Source organism: Lissotriton helveticus, chromosome 1_2, assembly GCF_964261635.1.
Source record: "Lissotriton helveticus chromosome 1_2, aLisHel1.1, whole genome shotgun sequence".
Classification (NCBI taxonomy): domain Eukaryota; kingdom Metazoa; phylum Chordata; class Amphibia; order Caudata; family Salamandridae; genus Lissotriton; species Lissotriton helveticus.
In genome coordinates, this window is record NC_136058.1 from 459,051,030 (window position 1) to 459,070,297 (window position 19,268).

Sequence of the window (19,268 nt, forward strand, 5' to 3'; positions counted from 1 at the left end):
TATGACTCTGTGAGTAGCGCCTTGAGTACAGCTCTGTGTATCCGTGACTCTGTGAGTAGCGCCTTGAGTACAGCTCTGTGTATCCATGGCTCTGTGAGTAGCGCCTTGAGTAGAGCTCTGTGTATCCATGACTCTGTGAGTAGCGCCTTGAGTAGAGCTCTGTGTATCCGTGACTCTGTGAGTAGCGCCTTGACTAGAGCTCTGTGTATCCATGACTCTGTGAGTAGAAACTTGAGTAGAGCTCTGTGTATCCATGACTCTGTGAGTAGCGCCTTGAGTAGAGCTCTGTGTATCCGTGACTCTATGAGTAGCGCCTTGAGTAGAGCTCTGTGTATCCGTGACTCTGTGAGTGGCGCCTTGAGTAGAGCTCTGTGTATCCATGACTCTGTGAGTAGAAACTTGAGTAGAGCTCTGTGTATCCATGACTCTGTGAGTAGCGCCTTGAGTAGAGCTCTGTGTATCCGTGACTCTGTGAGTAGCGCCTTGACTAGAGCTCTGTGTATCCATGACTCTGTGAGTAGCGCCTTGAGTAGAGCTCTGTGTATCCATGACTCTGTGAGTAGCGCCTTGACTAGAGCTCTGTGTATCCATGACTCTGCGAGTAGCGCCTTGAGTAGAGCTCTGTGTATCCATGACTCTGTGAGTAGCGCCTTGAGTAGAGCTCTGTGTATCCATGACTCTGTGAGTAGCGCCTTGACTAGAGCTCTGTGTATCCATGACTCTGTGAGTAGCGCCTTGACTAGAGCTCTGTGTATCCATGACTCTGTGAGTAGCGCCTTGAGTAGAGCTCTGTGTATCCGTGACTCTGTGAGTAGCGCCTTGAGTACAGCTCTGTGTATCCATGGCTCTGTGAGTAGCGCCTTGAGTAGAGCTCTGTGTATCCATGACTCTGTGAGTAGCGCCTTGAGTAGAGCTCTGTGTATCCGTGACTCTGTGAGTAGCGCCTTGACTAGAGCTCTGTGTATCCATGACTCTGTGAGTAGAGCCTTGAGTAGAGCTCTGTGTATCCATGACTCTGTGAGTAGCGCCTTGAGTAGAGCTCTGTGTATCCATGACTCTGTGAGTAGCGCCTTGAGTAGAGCTCTGTGTATCCATGACTCTGTGAGTAGCGCCTTGAGTAGAGCTCTGTGTATCCATGACTCTGTGAGTAGCGCCTTGAGTAGAGCTCTGTGTATCCGTGACTCTGTGAGTAGCGCCTTGACTAGAGCTCTGTGTATCCATGACTCTGTGAGTAGCGCCTTCACTAGAGCTCTGTGTATCCATGACTCTGTGAGTAGCACCTTGAGTAGAGCTCTGTGTATCCATGACTCTGTGAGTAGAAACTTGAGTAGAGCTCTGTGTATCCATGACTCTGTGAGTAGCGCCTTGAGTAGAGCTCTGTGTATCCGTGACTCTATGAGTAGCGCCTTGAGTAGAGCTCTGTGTATCCATGACTCTGTGAGTAGCGCCTTGAGTAGAGCTCTGTGTATCCATGACTCTGTGAGTAGCGCCTTGACTAGAGCTCTGTGTATCCGTGACTCTGTGAGTAGGGCCTTGACTAGAGCTCTGTGTATCCATGACTCTGTGAGTGGGGCCTTGAGTAGAGCTCTGTGTATCCGTGACTCTGTGAGTAGCGCCTTGAGTAGAGCTCTGTGTATCCATGACTCTGTGAGTAGCGCCTTGAGTAGAGCTCTGTGTATCCATGACTCTGTGAGTAGCGCCTTGAGTAGAGCTCTGTGTATCCATGACTCTGTGAGTAGCGCCTTGAGTAGAGCTCTGTGTATCCATGACTCTGTGAGTAGCGCCTTGAGTAGAGCTCTGTGTATCCGTGACTCTGTGAGTAGCGCCTTGAGTAGAGCTCTGTGTATCCGTGACTCTGTGAGTAGCGCCTTGAGTAGAGCTCTGTGTATCCGTGACTCTGTGAGTAGCGCCTTGACTAGAGCTCTGTGTATCCGTGACTCTGTGAGTAGCGCCTTGAGTAGAGCTCTGTGTATCCATGACTCTGTGAGTAGCGCCTTGAGTAGAGCTCTGTGTATCCATGACTCTGTGAGTAGCGCCTTGAGTAGAGCTCTGTGTATCCATGACTCTGTGAGTAGCGCCTTGAGTAGAGCTCTGTGTATCCATGACTCTGTGAGTAGCGCCTTGAGTAGAGCTCTGTGTATCCATGACTCTGTGAGTAGCGCCTTGAGTAGAGCTCTGTGTATCCATGACTCTGTGAGTAGCGCCTTGAGTAGAGCTCTGTGTGTCCATGACTCTGAGAGTAGGGCCTTGACTAGAGCTCTCTGTATCCATGACTCTGAGAGTAGCGCCTTGAGTAGAGCTCTGTGTATCCATGACTCTGTGAGTAGGGCCTTGAGTAGAGCTCTGTGTATCCGTGACTCTGTGAGTAGCGCCTTGACTAGAGCTCTGTGTATCCATGACTCTGTGAGTAGCGCCTTGAGTAGAGCTCTGTGTATCCATGACTCTGTGAGTAGCGCCTTGAGTAGAGCTCTGTGTATCTATGACTCTGTGAGTAGCGCCTTGAGTACAGCTCTGTGTATCCGTGACTCTGTGAGTAGCGCCTTGAGTACAGCTCTGTGTATCCATGGCTCTGAGAGTAGCGCCTTGAGTAGAGCTCTGTGTATCCATGACTCTGTGAGTAGGGCCTTGAGTAGAGCTCTGTGTATCCGTGACTCTGTGAGTAGCGCCTTGACTAGAGCTCTGTGTATCCATGACTCTGTGAGTAGCGCCTTGAGTAGAGCTCTGTGTATCCATGACTCTGTGAGTAGCGCCTTGAGTAGAGCTCTGTGTATCTATGACTCTGTGAGTAGCGCCTTGAGTACAGCTCTGTGTATCCGTGACTCTGTGAGTAGCGCCTTGAGTACAGCTCTGTGTATCCATGGCTCTGTGAGTAGCGCCTTGAGTAGAGCTCTGTGTATCCATGACTCTGTGAGTAGGGCCTTGAGTAGAGCTCTGTGTATCCGTGACTCTGTGAGTAGCGCCTTGACTAGAGCTCTGTGTATCCATGACTCTGTGAGTAGCGCCTTGAGTAGAGCTCTGTGTATCCATGACTCTGTGAGTAGCGCCTTGAGTAGAGCTCTGTGTATCTATGACTCTGTGAGTAGCGCCTTGAGTACAGCTCTGTGTATCCGTGACTCTGTGAGTAGCGCCTTGAGTACAGCTCTGTGTATCCATGGCTCTGTGAGTAGCGCCTTGAGTAGAGCTCTGTGTATCCATGACTCTGTGAGTAGCGCCTTGAGTAGAGCTCTGTGTATCCGTGACTCTGTGAGTAGCGCCTTGACTAGAGCTCTGTGTATCCATGACTCTGTGAGTAGAAACTTGAGTAGAGCTCTGTGTATCCATGACTCTGTGAGTAGCGCCTTGAGTAGAGCTCTGTGTATCCATGACTCTGTGAGTAGCGCCTTGAGTAGAGCTCTGTGTATCCATGACTCTGTGAGTAGCGCCTTGACTAGAGCTCTGTGTATCCGTGACTCTGTGAGTGGCGCCTTGAGTAGAGCTCTGTGTATCCATGACTCTGTGAGTAGAAACTTGAGTAGAGCTCTGTGTATCCATGACTCTGTGAGTAGCGCCTTGAGTAGAGCTCTGTGTATCCGTGACTCTGTGAGTAGCGCCTTGACTAGAGCTCTGTGTATCCATGACTCTGTGAGTAGCGCCTTGAGTAGAGCTCTGTGTATCCATGACTCTGTGAGTAGCGCCTTGACTAGAGCTCTGTGTATCCATGACTCTGCGAGTAGCGCCTTGAGTAGAGCTCTGTGTATCCATGACTCTGTGAGTAGCGCCTTGAGTAGAGCTCTGTGTATCCATGACTCTGTGAGTAGCGCCTTGACTAGAGCTCTGTGTATCCATGACTCTGTGAGTAGCGCCTTGACTAGAGCTCTGTGTATCCATGACTCTGTGAGTAGCGCCTTGAGTAGAGCTCTGTGTATCCGTGACTCTGTGAGTAGCGCCTTGAGTACAGCTCTGTGTATCCATGGCTCTGTGAGTAGCGCCTTGAGTAGAGCTCTGTGTATCCATGACTCTGTGAGTAGCGCCTTGAGTAGAGCTCTGTGTATCCGTGACTCTGTGAGTAGCGCCTTGACTAGAGCTCTGTGTATCCATGACTCTGTGAGTAGAAACTTGAGTAGAGCTCTGTGTATCCATGACTCTGTGAGTAGCGCCTTGAGTAGAGCTCTGTGTATCCGTGACTCTATGAGTAGCGCCTTGAGTAGAGCTCTGTGTATCCGTGACTCTGTGAGTAGCGCCTTGAGTAGAGCTCTGTGTATCCATGACTCTGTGAGTAGCGCCTTGAGTAGAGCTCTGTGTATCCATGACTCTGTGAGTAGAAACTTGAGTAGAGCTCTGTGTATCCTTTTCTCCATGGATAGAGTATAGTATACTCTTTAATCTGTGGGTAGAGCCTGGACTAGAGCTCTGTGCATACGTTACTCTGTGAGTAGAGCCATGATTAGAACTCTGTGTAACCAATACTATTTGAGTAAAGCAATCAGTACAACTCTGTGAGTCTATTACTCTGTGAGTAAAGCCTTTACTAGAGCTCTGTATATTCATTACATTGTGAGTAGGGCCTTGACTAGGTTCTGTGTATCTGTTACTCCCTTGTGGGGCCTTGACTAGAGCTCTGTGCATAAGTTACTCTGTGAGTACTAGCATGGGTAGAGCTCTGTGTATCCATTACTCTGTGAGTAGAGCTCTATGTAACTATTAATCTGTTCGTAGAAACTTGGGTAGAGCTCTGTGTATTCATGACTCCAAGAACAGAGTATAGTATATCCATTACTCTGTGAGTTGAGCCTTGACTAGAGGTTTGTGTGTCCATTACTCTGCGAGTAGAAACCTGGGTAGATCTCTATGTATCCATTTCTCGATGGATAGAGTATGGTATGTTCGAGGCATTTGTGCTGTAGATAAACATGCTTTGCATAGTCCTGCCATCTAGTGTTAGGTCCTGATGTTTGCAAGTTGTTTTTCTTCGAAGAAGTCTTTCCTAGATTGTTTTTTTCTGCCATCGGGTTCGGACGTGTATTGCTGCGCTCTGGTTTGAAACCGTTCTTCGGGTTCCCCTCGGTGCGCAATACTCTCTACCTTTGACGGTATTGTTTCGTACACGTTTACCACCTCTCCGTATATCGTTTGGGTCAACAAAATTTACTTTTCGATCGGAAAGCTTTGTGGACGTCCTTTGGGCCTAACCACATCGGTCCAGCTCTCCTTCAATGGAACAGACACCGTTCAAATTCTGTCCTCAATGCCAAGCATCCGCGCACTGACTCATACCAGGTGTGGAACTTGTGCCTGTCTCCAGAGCACAAAGAATACTGCGACGCTTGCAGATCATTTCGATCAAAGAAAACCCTTTCCGATCCTCGGGCTCGACGTCGAGAGATGCAGAGTCAAAGCATTGAAGACAGGCCGGTCAAGAAGATGTTGGGGTATCAGCGGCAGAGGAGGAAGAAGTCTTTTCCGTGTCGGAGTCAGATTGAGAGCTCCAGTTAGACCTAAACACCAAAGAACTTCCGCATGGACAGGGTGACGTGAGTACAGAAGACCTTTGCCCCATCAACTCACTCACAAAAAACCTAAGGCTTCGGCACCACCTCTGCCTTCTGGCCAAGGCTGGCACCGAAATGAAATTTCCGATGCCCCGCCTTCCGGCTCGGCTTCGAAACACCCAGTCAAGCCTTCTGACTCGAGACCGAGTCAACACAAACCCTCTTCAGAACCGAAGCCCTCCGGGTCCAAGTCGAAATCCGTCTCGGAGCCGAAATCCTCTGTGCCGAAAAATAAACCGCTTTTGGAGCCAAAATCTTCTGCACCCAAGGTCCAAGCCATATCGGCATCAAAAACGCCAGCGCTTAAACCGAAAGATGTCCCTTTGGATTCAAATTTAGACATTGTTCCACCGAAAATGGATCCCAAACATAAGAGACTTTATATTAACCCAGAAAGGGGTCATATTCATACCAAATTGCCTCGTAAACACAAGCTTCCTGATGAGGAAAGTCATTACAAGATCCCTTTACAAAAGAAGGCTGTTGGAACCAGCCCTCTTTATCCACCACCAGCATCCCCTCTACCACAGTCTTCTCCCACTTTATATCCTTTGCACATCACACCTCGGAATACTCCACAATCTCAGCATGACGGGGACGATATTGATGAAGGGTACATGCATTTGGATGTATGACGTTACAACGCATACTTTTACAACGCATACCGTTACAACGAATTTTTTACAACGCAAAAACTTTTACAACGTATACCATTACAATGCATGTTTTTACCACGCAAATACCTTTACAACGCATACCATTACAACGTAAGTATTGGTAAGTATATAATATTTTTTTTATTTTAAATTAATTGTAATTAATGTAAATTAATGTAATTTAATAATTATTTTTTTTTTACCCTGTACCCCTGTACCCCAAAAAAACCCAAATTAACCCAGAACCCTAAAAATACCCCTGTACCCCAAAAACCCAAAACTGTCCCTGAACCCTAAAAATACCCCTGTACCCCAAAAACCCAAAACTGTCCCTGAACCCTAAAAATACCCCTGTACCCCAAAAACCCAAAACTGACCCTGAACCCTAAAAATACCCCTTTACCCAAAAACTGAAAACTGACCCTGAACCCTAAAAATACCCCTTTACCCAAAAACTGAAAACTGACCCTGAACCCTAAAAATACCCCTTTACCCAAAAACTGAAAACTTAAAAAAAAAAAGAAAACATATAAAATATTAAATATAATTATATACTTACCAATACTTACGTTGTAATGGCATGCGTTGTAAAAGTACTTGCGTTGTAAAAACATGCGTTGTAATGGTATGCGTTGTAAAAGTTTTTGCGTTGTAAAAGTTTCGTTGTAATGGTAGTGCGTTGTAAAAGTTGCGTTGTAAAGGTTGTTTCCCATGCATTTACCAGTGGATCCATGGAAGGATTACACAATTGATCCTTCATTAGACAACAATCCAGACCTTTAACCTGCCAAGCCATCTCCACCTGATGACAATGTACCTCATAAGGAACTCATTGCCGGGGCTGCAGAATAACATAGGGTGGTACTACACAGAGGATCCTTAGAAGAGGATTTTATGTTTGAGACTTTAGGATCCATACACAGGTTGACACAAACACTCCCTAGGATTAAGGGTATGAAGAGACACGCTGACAACATTTCTAAAGATTCTGTGCAGGCACGCACATTGACTCCTAGACTCAACAACAAATATAAAGCCTCCCCAACAGATCCAATATTTATTAAGGGCCAGTTGCCACTAGAGTCAAGGGCAGTGTCCAATGCTCACAAACAAGCTAATTCCCAAACCCCAGGGGGCGCTTCTCCCCCAGACAAAGAATCCAGGCTATTAGATGCTTCTGGCAAACCCTTAGCTGCTCAAGCTGCCAATCACTGGTGCGTTGCAAACACGCAGGGCCTTTGGCCAGATCTGACAGGGCACACTGAGATGAAATGGAGCAATTGCTCCAATATCTCCTAGATGAACATACAGCAAAGCGTAAGATGTGCTAAATGAAGGAAAGTTAATTTTCAATTCGTCTATTAGATGTGCTCTCAATGCTGCTGATACCGCAGAGACAAGAGGTCAACACCAGCATCTTACTCAGACGACATGCTTGGTTAAGGATTTCTGGATTTAAGCCCAAAGGCCAACAATTTATTTTGAATGCACCATTTGATAAAATAAAACATCTCTTTGGTCCTGAGGTCGATCAGGCACTTGAGAAAATAAAAAAGGACACTGAAGGCTCCAAGTCCATGGGAACTCTCTAGTCACCTTCAAATAGAGGCTCATTTCCTCGCTCCTTTTACCGAGCATGGTCAAAAACCACACCTTCATACAAGAACACCTCCTCTTACAAAAGGAATAACCAGTCCTCTCCCTCAAGAGGCTTTTTTTTCGATGAGGATAAGAGGAAACAACCCTAAAGGAAGGGGTAAGGGCACCACGCCCCATAACTCCCCTTCCCATAATAAGCAGTGACTTCCTCACGCTTCACTCTGACCATACCACACCTGTCGGGGGAAGACTTCAACAGTTTCTCCCCATTTGGCAATCTATAACAACCAACAAATGGGTGATCAGAATGATCCAATATTGTTATTGCCTGGAGCTTACCACCAATCCTGCAAATATTCTGCCTCGCTCTCACAATTTGTCTTCAGACCACTTGCAGTTGCTCAAACAAGAAGTGCAATCTCTCTTATTAAAAAGAGCCATAGAACCCGTTCTAGTGTGTTACCAAGGTTCAGGGGTTTATTCTCTCTATTTTCTGATTCCCAAAAAGGACGGATTCTTAAGACCTAATCTGGATCTCAGGGACTTAACCCAATATATACTGTCAGAGCACTGTCACATGGTAACCCTTCAACAGGTACTTCCTCTTTTACCGAAGGGAGAGTATATGTCTATTCTAGACTTAAAAGCCACATATTTCATGTTCCAGTTCATCCAGCTCATCGCAGATACGTCAGATTTGTGATAGCCGGCAAACATTACCAATTCAAAGTACTCCCGTTTGGGGTGACCACTGCACCCAGAGTATTTACCAAATGCCTGGCAGTATGTTATGTTATGTTATAAAGACTTTTATAACACGCTCTATTTCTAACAAGTATCCTGGCGCGGAGAAAGAAGTGGCATAAATAGCAAGAAATCGAGATGGAGAAGACAGTTACATGATCTTATTAAACAGATGAGTTTTCAATCCTTTCTTAAAGGCGGTGATGGGGTGGGCTGCTCTGAGACACAAAGGAAGAGCATTCCAGGCCCTAGCGGCCATGACAGAGATAGACTGGCCTCCTAATCTGGAGTACTTAAATCTAGGCATAATCATTTTGCATTGATTGGCCGACCGAAGGCAATGATTCGGAACATAGAGAGCAAACCGTTTCCTCAGGTACACAGGTCCGAGCTGATGGATAGCTCGGAAAGAGAGAACCAGTGTTTTAAACATAATCCGGTGAGCCACCGGAAGCCAATGGAGGGTGCGTAGATGAGGGCGAACGCTAGACCACCTGGGCAATTTGAACAGGAGGCGCACACGCCGTTTTGAATTACCTGAAGCCGTTGGATCAAATAAGCAGGTAAACCGCTAAACAAGGCATTCGCATAATCAAGCCTGGAAAGAATTAGAGCACGCAACACAGTCTCTTTGGCCTCTCTCGGGAGAAGTGGAAGTAAGTAGTCACAGCTCATCTCAGAAGACAACATATTCACATCTTCCCCTCCCCAGAAGACTGTTTAATCAAAGCCAATCAATCAATCGGGTTTATAAAGCGCGCTACTCACCCGTGAGGGTCATAAGGCGCTTGGGAGGGGGGAGAGATGGCTCCGGATCAGTCGAAGAGCCAGGTCTTGAGGTCCTTCCTGAATGTGTGCAGGGTCGGGGAGCGTCTGATGTTTACAGGGAGCTCGTTCCAGGTCTTGGCTGCGATGTAGGAGAAAGCTTTTCCTCCGATCTTGTTTCTGCGGATGCGGCGGTCTTCTGCCAGGGCGAGGTCGGCAGAGCGGAGGTTTCTCTTGGGTGCGCGGAAGGAATCTCTTTCGTTGAGGTATTTGGGTCCGATGTCGTTGACTGCTTTGTAGGCATGGGTGAGGAATTTGAAAGTGACTCTCTTCTCGACGAGGAGCCAGTGGAGGCTGCCTAGGTGTTGGGTCATGTGCTTGTGCCGCGGAGTTCCGAGGACGAGTCTGGCTGCGGTGTTCTGGATGGTTTGGAGTCTGTGTAGGAGAGTTCTGTTAATTCCGGCATAGAAGGCATTGCTGTAGTCAAGTCTGCTGGTTATGAGTGCGTGAGTGATGGTCCTTCTACAGTCGGAGGGGATCCATTTTAAGGTCCTACGGAGGATGCGGAGGCAGTTGAAACTGGTGGCTGCGACGGCGATGATCTGGTGGTTAATGTAGAGGGAGGAGTCGAAGATGATGCCGATGTTCCGGGCGTGGTCGGTAGGGGTGGGTGGGCTCCTGAGGGCAGACGGCAACCAGGTGTTGTCCTAGGCGGTGGAGCAGGGTCCGAGGATGAGGACCTCAGCCTTCTCTGAGTTAAGCTTCAGATAGCTGACCTTCATCCAGGCTGCCACATTCTTCATTCCTTCCTGGAAGCAGAGTCTGGCGTCTTCAGGATTCTTTGTGAGTGAGAGGATGAGCTGTGTGTCATAGGCATAGGATACAATGCTGAGCCCAAGCTTTTGACGATGGCGGTGAGGGGGGGAATGTAGATGTTGAAGAGTGTAGGGCTGAGAGAAGATCCTTCGGGAACTCCACAGTTGATATCGGTGGGTTCGGAGAGGAAGGGAGGGAGTCTGATCCTCTGAGTCCGCCGGAGAGGATGGATTGGATCCAGTCAAGGGTGGCTCCTTGTATCCCTGCGTCATGAAGTCTGGCTGTGAGTGTGCGATGTGAAATGGTGCCGAAGGCCGCAGAGAGGTCTAGCAGGATGAGGGCCGCTGTGTGTCCCTGGTCCAGTAGCATGTGGATGATGTCCGTGGCGGCAAGGAGGGCGGTCTCGGTGCTGTGGTTGCTGCAGAATCCAGACCGGGAGGCGTCTACGAAGGAGTTATCTTCGACAAAGGTGGTCAGCTTGGCGTTTACGAGTCTCTCAGTGACTTTGACTGCAAAAGGGAGGAGAGAGCTGAGCCGGTAGTTTTTCAGGCCGTTGGTTTCTTGAGGAGGGGTTTCACCTCTGCACGCTTCCAGTCGTCTGGGAGGTTGCCAGATGTGAGGCAGGCGTTGATGGCGCGACCAAGTTTGGATGTGATGGGGGCGGCGGCCCTGTGGAATGTGTGTGGTGGGCAGGGGTCCGTGGGTGCTCCTGAGTGCGTTTTCTTCATGGTCATGGTGATGAGTTTGGTGGTAGCGGATTCCCATGACGTGATGGTCGGCTTGTCAGCAGTGATGGGTAGGGGGGTGGTGTCTGGGGCTGGTTCGCTGAGGTTGTCGTAGATGTCCTTGATCTTCTGATGGAAGCAGGAGCTGGGCTTGTTGCAGAGTTCCTGGGAAGGTTTGATGTCCGTGGCTTCGCAGGCAGGTCTTGCGAACTGCTGTATGACGTTGAACAGTTCTCTGGCATTGGTCACGTTGGTCTGGGCTTTGTCTTTCAGGAAGGTCTGTTTGGTGTCTCTTATGCGCTGGTGGTATTCCTTCAGGGCGTTCTTGTGGTTGTTCCGTGTTTCTGTGGTTTTCTGGTTTCACCACGTTTTTTCTAGGCCTCTGTATGCGCGTCTGGCTTCTTGGAGTTATGAGGTGAACCAGGCGGCCTTCAGAGGGCATTGTTTGGTGGGGAGGCGGAGGGGTGCAAGCTTGTCTGCACAGCAGGAGATCCAGCTGTGAAAATCCTTGGCTGCGGTGTTGGTGTCGGTCGTGGCGGCGGGGGGGGGTGTTTGACGGAGGGTGGCGTAGAGTTCTTCTGTTACCTTGCTCCGGTTCCGTCAAGGCGGGCGTGGGGCAGGCTTGTATGCAGTGGTGGTGTTGAAAGTAAAATGGGCGCAGTGATGGTCCGTCCAAAGGGGCTGGGCTAAATCCCCACCTCCGAGCCGGAAGCTCGACCTCCAAGCCGCAAGCTCCGCCTCCGGGCTGCAAGCTCCGCCCCCAAGCCGGAAACTCCGCTTCCAGGCCGGAATTTCCAGACCGAGTGAGGACGTACAGTTAGTAGTCTTAAATCTATTCTGCGAATACCGAAAGTAGTAAGTTCACTCTGTGAATCCCGAAAGTAGTACGTGCATTCTGTGAATACCAAATAGTAGTAAGTTTAGGATTTAGTCTTAAGTTCATTCTGTGAATCGGGCTCACTGTCTCCAACTGTCACGCCTATCTCAAGTCATTTGGAATTGGGCAATCCATCATAGGATCTATCTTCTGGCAGAACACCTTCAATGGGCAAACAATCCGATTGCCGACCTCTTCAGCCGAAAGAGGCAGCAAATTCATGTGTGAACTTCATCCCCAAGTTCTCCTTCCATACTTCCAACAATGGGGATTCCAACAAATAGACTTGTTTGCCACAGTCGACAACGCAAAATGCCCACACATCGGCTCATAGTTCCCACACCAGCTCTCAAAAGGCAAGGCCCTATGGATGAACTGGTCAGGGATATTTGCCTATGCTTTTCTGCCTCGCCCACTCATTCTGTGGGTGGTTGGGAAGCTCAGGCTACCATCACTCACACTGATCCTAGTAGCTCCCACATAGGCTCGTCAATCATGGTACACCACCCTGTTGGAGCGGTCAGTAGTTCCACATCAAAAGCTGCATCTCACCTCCAGGCTACTCACACATAACCATGGAGAAATCAGACATCCACATCCCAAAGAACTGAACTCAGCGGTCTGGCTCCTGAAGTCATAGAGTTTGGTTATTTAAATCTTCCACCAGACTGTATGCACCAGACTGTATGACTATTCTAAAAGAAGCAAAAAAGCCTACTACCAGAGCTTGTTAAGCAGCAATGTGGAAAACAATTGTTATTTACTGTAATAACAACAAAATCAATCCTCTCGATGCTTTTATACAAGATGTTATCTGTTACCTGTTAACTTACAGCAAACTGGACTGGCTTATACATCTATTCGTTTGCACCTTGCAGAGGTAGCTGCGCATTTGCAGAACAGGCAGCATTTTTCACTATTTAAGGTTCCAGTGATCAATGCCTTCATGGAAGGCTTGAAAAGGGTAATACCACCAAGAATTCCACCTGCACCAGTATGGAATCTTAACATTATCCTTAAAAGGCTTATGATTCCACCTTTTGAACCATTGCACAATTGCCCTTTGCAGTTTCTTTCATGGAAAGTTACTTTCCTAATTGCAACCACTACTTTAAGGACAGTTGGTGAGCTACAGGCATTAACCTTGGAAGAACCCTTCTTTCAGCTCCACAAACACAGGGTAGTTCTTCGCACCAACCCTACATTCCTTCCCAAAGTGTCTTCTGCTTTTCATATAAACGAATCAGTTGAGTTACCTGTGCTTTTCCCTCAACTTGATTCTGCAGCAGAACGGGTTCTTCACACGCTTGATGTCAAAAGAGCTTTATTGTACTAGATAGATAGGGCCAAAGATTTTTGCAAAACAAAAAACTGTTTGTTGCATTTATTCCACCTCACAAAGGCAATCCCATCTCTACATCTGGCATTTCAAGTTGGATTGTTAAATGCGTTCACACGTGCTATGCAAAAGCTAAACTAAGTTTATCCATATCCCCTAGAGCACCAAATAGGGGCTATTATGGTCTTTTTAGGTAACATTCCTCTAGCTGACAGATGTAAGGCAGCTACATGGTCTACACCACATACATTTACCAAACACTATTGTGTAGATGTGTTAGCAAGACAACAAGCTAATGTAGCCCAAGCAGTACTTAAACACTGTTTCAAACAACTGCAACATCTACAGGTTAGCCACCGCTTTGGGAGTATACTGCTTTGTAGTCTATGCAACTACAGCACACATGCCCCAGTAAACATCTGTTCCTGGCATGTAGAGCTGTAGATTCACATGCGCCCACCCGCCTCCCCGGGCACCTATAGTTGTTGTAGTTCTTGATTATACATTCAAACGCATGGACATCTCTATACTACACTTACTTACTCCATTCTCACCCTCTTGCGGGAAAACAATCTAACAATGGAGTCGATGCCCATGCACACTATCCCCGAAAGGAGGAATCACCTTACCTTGTGACTAGGAAAGACGACTTTGAAGAAAAAGAACTTGCAAACACCCGTACCGAATACTAGAGGGCAGGAGTATGCAAAGCATGTGAATCTACAGTTCTACATACCAAGAACAGATGCGTACTGGGTAAGTAACATAATCCATTTATTACTTTACGAGTAGACCCTTGACTAGAGCTCTGTGTATCCATTATTCTGTGAGTAGAGTTTTGAGTATTTCTATTTATCTGTTACTGTTTGTTGTTAGTATTTGACTAACTGAAGGCTAGTATGCCGCTTATCTGTAGCACTGGATGCGGTAGACTGCCAGCGCCGCTGTGGGCTTCAGCTCACCTGTGAACATATCCATTCTTTCAATAACAGGACCAGAGGAGATGTCACCAGTCGCACCATTGGGTATCAACGAGGAAGGAGAGACCTACCCCATTGACATCGAAGCGTACCAGACAACAGTAACTAGCAGCAGCCCTTCAGGTGAGTAGGCAACTCTACCGTGCTTTGAACCCTCTTCAAAGCGCACAGGTTTCACAAATGCTGTCTCTGCATCCCGTGGCGAGTCTTGTCATCAGACTGTTCTCGGTGAGAGTAACTTTCCGTGACAGCCACATGCAGTCTCCTAAAATGTCCAAGGTTAGATTCCTCTCATCAGGAGAGGCAGTGAAGAGTGTGCAGGGCAGCCTTCCACCCAATGTTTAATAGAGAAACAGAGCATTGTTGCAGATACTGATAAATGCAACAACAAACCACAGAAGAGAGGGAAGGAAGAGCAACATTAGTCTCAGGTTCCAACTGGTACCAATGAGTGTGTAGCAGGCTTCATGCATTTTACATCCTTGTGAAAATGCTCTTACGGGATTAGCCTCAGAGCTTTACCACTCCTGTACAGACAAGCCTTCTAGGAAACGTGATGTCTGGTCTTCAGTTGTGTCTGTGCTTTAACATTGTACGTGAAGTTTGCTTTGTCTACACTCTCTTCACTCAGGTTGCAGAGACTCTCAGACTTCAGTAGAGTTTCAGTAGAGTTTGATGGGCCATAGCGTGTACATTTGGGACGTCTTATGGTATATTTGAGGCTTCACCCTGAAATCAAGTGCCTTTTAACGTAACATATCCCTACAGACTCCCCACGGCTGTGTCTGTGGACAAGAGATGCCTCCTCCACAGGAGAGCAAAGGTCAGATTGCCATCTCACATGTGAGGCATCTCAGTGACCTCTTCCATGACCTTCAAAATGCAACGCCCTCTTCATGCCCATGACTTCCATGCTCTAGCCAGGATCTGCCGTAATTATGACTCACAGCCTCAAGAGAATATTTGGTATGTTGCACCATTTCACACGCAGATGACTAACCTGTCCGTTGAATTATTGTCCTACAGATTATGGAAGCCCCAAGAGGAAGAGAAAAGTCAGCAGTGTTTCGAAATGCAAAGATAAGTTGATACTCTGCGAATCTACTGCACAGAAACTCAAAGGAAACATTACACAGAGCATTACTGAGAGAAAACCTTCTGTGAGCCGGATTTGGGCAGGAAGTTATGAAACACAGATAAAGGAGAAACCCGAACATTTGCAAAATGATTGCAATCTACTAACACATTCCAGTTTTCATCAGACAGCACCAAACGTTCAGTCTTCGGAAATATATGTCACTTGTGAAGGCACCATGAGAAACCATGTTTCACATAAACCAGACCATCAGCAAAGCTGCCAACCATATCCTATTCTTGAAGAAGAGCAAACTTACCCGAAGGACAGCCGACACGGACGTCCGCAAGCATTCAAAGTAAACGGAAAGTATACCTGTACCGAATGTGGAAAAAGCCTGTCGTCAATCACTGCGCTCACCAGACATGAGCGCATACACACAGGAGAGAGACCGTTCCACTGTCCCATTTGTGGTAAGACCTTCAACCAGAATGGAGCTCTTCGCCGGCACCAGAAGTTGCACACTGGCGAGAGACCCTACGAGTGCCACCTGTGTGGGAAAAGCTTCAATCTCAAGCACAATCTAGTGGGACACCAGAAAATACACACACGATTGCAACAAAACTGTGAAACTGATGTTTAGTAAAAGCTGAAATGTGAATGTACCAGAGGGAAATTGGAACCCAGAGACCAGCACAGTATTGATCAGGCGGGATGTTTGAATATAAGATTCTGTGCGTGGCCAAAACATTATAAGGTTTGGGGACCGCTGAGTAATACACTGTTGGTATCAGTAACCACTGAGTAAAACACTAAAAGTATCGGTTGCCACTCAGTCATACCCTATGAGTAGCAGTTACTACTGAGTAATACACTAGAAGTATCAGTTGCCACTCAGTCATACCCTATGAGTAGCAGTTACTACTGAGTAAACACTAGAAGTATTAGTTATCACTGAGTAATACACTCTCTGCGAGAAGACGCATATTGAACATCAACCTAAACAGAACCATGGAATCTGCCCAGAGTCAGGGACACAGGAGGCAATATATGCCACTGCTCATGGCCCATGTAAGACACTGACCACGAGAGTGAGACTTTTCACCTCACTGTTCATGGCTGACGTAGGACACTGACCACCAGAGTGAGACATTTCACCTCACTGTTCATGGCCGACGTAGGACACTGACCTCAAGAGTGAGACATTTCACGCGACTGTTCATGGCCGACGTAGGACACTGACCTCAAGAGTGAGACATTTCACGCGACTGTTCATGGACGACGTAGGACACTGACCACCAGAGTGAGACATTTCACCTCACTGTTCATGAATGAATGAATGAAAGAGTTTTTTTAATAGCACAACGTTCACTCCAAGGAGCATCTTGGCGCTTAGTGGACAGAAAAGGGGCGTCTGGCGGTGATTAACAGAGGAAGGGGTGACGGAGAGAGAGATATTTTAAAGTAGAGATAGCGCTAGGTTGTCTGGGGTGGCAAAGATCCATGTTTTGAGGAGCTTCCTGAAAGTGAGTTCCGTATGAGTGTGCCTCAGCTGAGTGGGTAGGGCGTTCCAGGCTTTTGTCCCCAGTACAGCCATAGTCTTCCCACCCCCGGTTTTCAATTTGAATTTGGGGACAGTTTGCAGGTTCTCTGATGTGGACCGCGAAGTCCGTATGGTGTTATAGGGCTTGATTTTGGATCTTAAATATTCTGGTCCAGTTTCACTTATGACTTTGCAAGTAATGGTCAAGATTTTAAAGAGAATCCTTTTGTGAACTGGTAGCCAGTGAAGTGCTTTGAGTGCCGCAGCTGAGGGAGAGTCCCTGGGGAGCTTGAGTTCCAATCTCGCCGCAGAATTCTGGATCACCTGCGGTCTTTTCACGACCGTCTTTTTTGTTCCTGCATAAAGACTGTTGCAATAGTCCAAACGAGATAAGATTAGGGCCACTGCAACAGTCTTCCTGGCGGGCAGCAGGAGTAGGTCAAAACATTTTCGGAGGTTTTTTATGGTTTGAAAGTGCTTGCTTGTGAAAAGATAGTGTGGGGTCGAATTGTATTCCTAAATTTTTGGCAGTGTCGACTGTAGTGGGTGGGGCATCAGAGTCAGAGGGCCACCATTGGGTAGGTCTAAAAACATTGGACTTTCCAAACAGCATAATATCTGTTTTGGAGCTATTACATATGAGGTGATTTGGTGGCATATTATCAAGAGAATTATCGCCACTTTAGCGACCGTTTTTGGACGAAAAACTGCAATAATTCTATCGTAGTATCAACAAGGGCACGCTACCGCGTGTTTCCTTATTTTAGCAGCCCTTTAAACGCCACTTTGCATGTTAACGATGAATATCGCTAATGACATGCAAAGTAGGAGTTCCCTTTCATTTCTCCCTTGAAATCCACCCTTGAAATCCACACTGACATGGCAGCACAAGATTATCAAGCCTCAAGCAAACCTGCGATGCAATGAAATAAACCGCGCTAACCGAGGTTATCGCAGGTTGGTAACTCCTGTTCACAGATTGACCTAGCCATACCTTTAATGGCAGTTGGATTGTATGGCTGATGCAACGGGCATATTATCAAGGAAACGCGATAAATATCGCATTTCCCACTTTGAGCGATCCTGTTTCAAGCCGCTGTCGCTGGATTTAATTGCCGTGGAGATTTGCCTCGATAATAATACGATATCTCGGCGATTAAATCTGGCGATATGCGATGTTAAACAGAATCACGCAAAGTGGGAAACGCGATATTTATCGTGTTTCCTTGATAATATGCCCTTTAGTTTCATCCAGTTCATTACTGCAGTGAGACAGTGGTGGAACTTCTCTTCCACTGTTGTGGAGTTTTTGTCCAGGGTGAGGATCAGCTGGGTGTCATCGGTGTATGCAATCGATTCAATATCGAAAGTAGATATCAGAGAGAGAAGTGGTGCCATGTAAAGATTAAATATGGTAGGGCTCAGGGATGAGCCCTGGGGACCCCTGATGACAACCACTTTACTCCAGATGTGTACCTACCCAGTGTTACTATCTGATACCTTTTGTCTGGAAAGGTGTAATCCAGGCCAGAGCCTTGTTTTTTATTCCTCTGTGTTCCAATCTGTCTCTCAGGATGTCATGAGAGACAGTGTCGAATGCCGCCGATAGATCCAACAGAATCAGTATTGCCTCCTTGCCCTGATCCAAGGCAAACTTGAGGGTATCGGAGGTGTGTAGCAGCACTGATTCAGTTGAGTCGCCTGGTCTGAACCCTGATTGCTTGGGATGCAGGGTATTAGTTTCTTGCAGGAGGCCATTACATTGGGTATTGACTAGTTTTTCAGCAATTTTGCTAAGGCCTGGTAGTAGTGAAATAGGTTTGAGGTTGGAGAGAGTGGTGGGGTCTGAAAGTTTCTTTTTTTGGAGTGGCTTTACAGCAGCAATTTGTTTCCAGATATCATGGCTGACGTAGGACACTGATTACGAGAGTGAGACATTTCACCTCACTGTTCATGGCCGACATAAAATACTGACCACGAGAATGAGACATTTCACACCACTGTTCATGGCCAACGTAGGACACTGACCACGAGAGTGAGACATTTCACGCAAATGTTCATGGCCGACGTAGGACACACCACGAGAGTGAGACATTTCAATCCATTGTTCATGGCCGACGTAGGATAACCACGAGAGTGAGACATTTCAATCCATTGTTCATGGCCGACGTAGGATACTGACCACGAGAGTGAGACATTTCACGCCACTGTTCATGGCCGACGTAGGATACTAACCTCGAGAGTGAGACATTTCACGCCACTGTTCATGGCCGACGTAGGATAACCACGAGAGTGAGACATTTCAATCCATTGTTCATGGCCGACGTAGGATACTGACCACGAGAGTGAGACATTTCATGCCACTGTTCATGGCCGACGTAGGATACTGACCTCGAGAGTGAGACATTTCACCTCACTGTACATGGTCGACATAAAATTCTGACCTCAAGAGTGAGACATTTCACGCCACTGTTCATGTCCGACGTAAGATACTGACCACGAGAGTGAGACATTTCACGACACTGTTCATGGCCAACATAGGACACTGACCACGAGAGTGAGACATTTCACGCCACTGTTCATGGCCGACGTAGGATACTGACCTCGAGAGTGAGACATTT

General features: G+C 47.2%; 2 protein-coding genes across 2 annotated transcripts in view; one reads left to right on the forward strand and one right to left on the reverse strand.

Annotated features, from left to right (window-relative positions):
• LOC144807728 (zinc finger protein 212-like) overlaps positions 1 to 17,792 on the forward strand; it is a 143,817-nt gene extending 126,025 nt beyond the window's left edge. The window contains exons 7-8 of the mRNA XM_078673394.1: positions 14,042 to 14,152; positions 15,056 to 17,792. Of these exons, the coding sequence (XP_078529520.1) occupies positions 14,042 to 14,152; positions 15,056 to 15,747 (803 nt within the window). The 3' untranslated portion in view covers positions 15,748 to 17,792. The remainder of the gene's footprint in view (positions 1 to 14,041; positions 14,153 to 15,055) is intronic.
• Positions 1 to 19,268, reverse strand: part of LOC144807732 (uncharacterized) — a 770,734-nt gene that overhangs the window by 520,225 nt on the left and 231,241 nt on the right. The gene's annotated exons all lie outside the window — the stretch shown is intronic.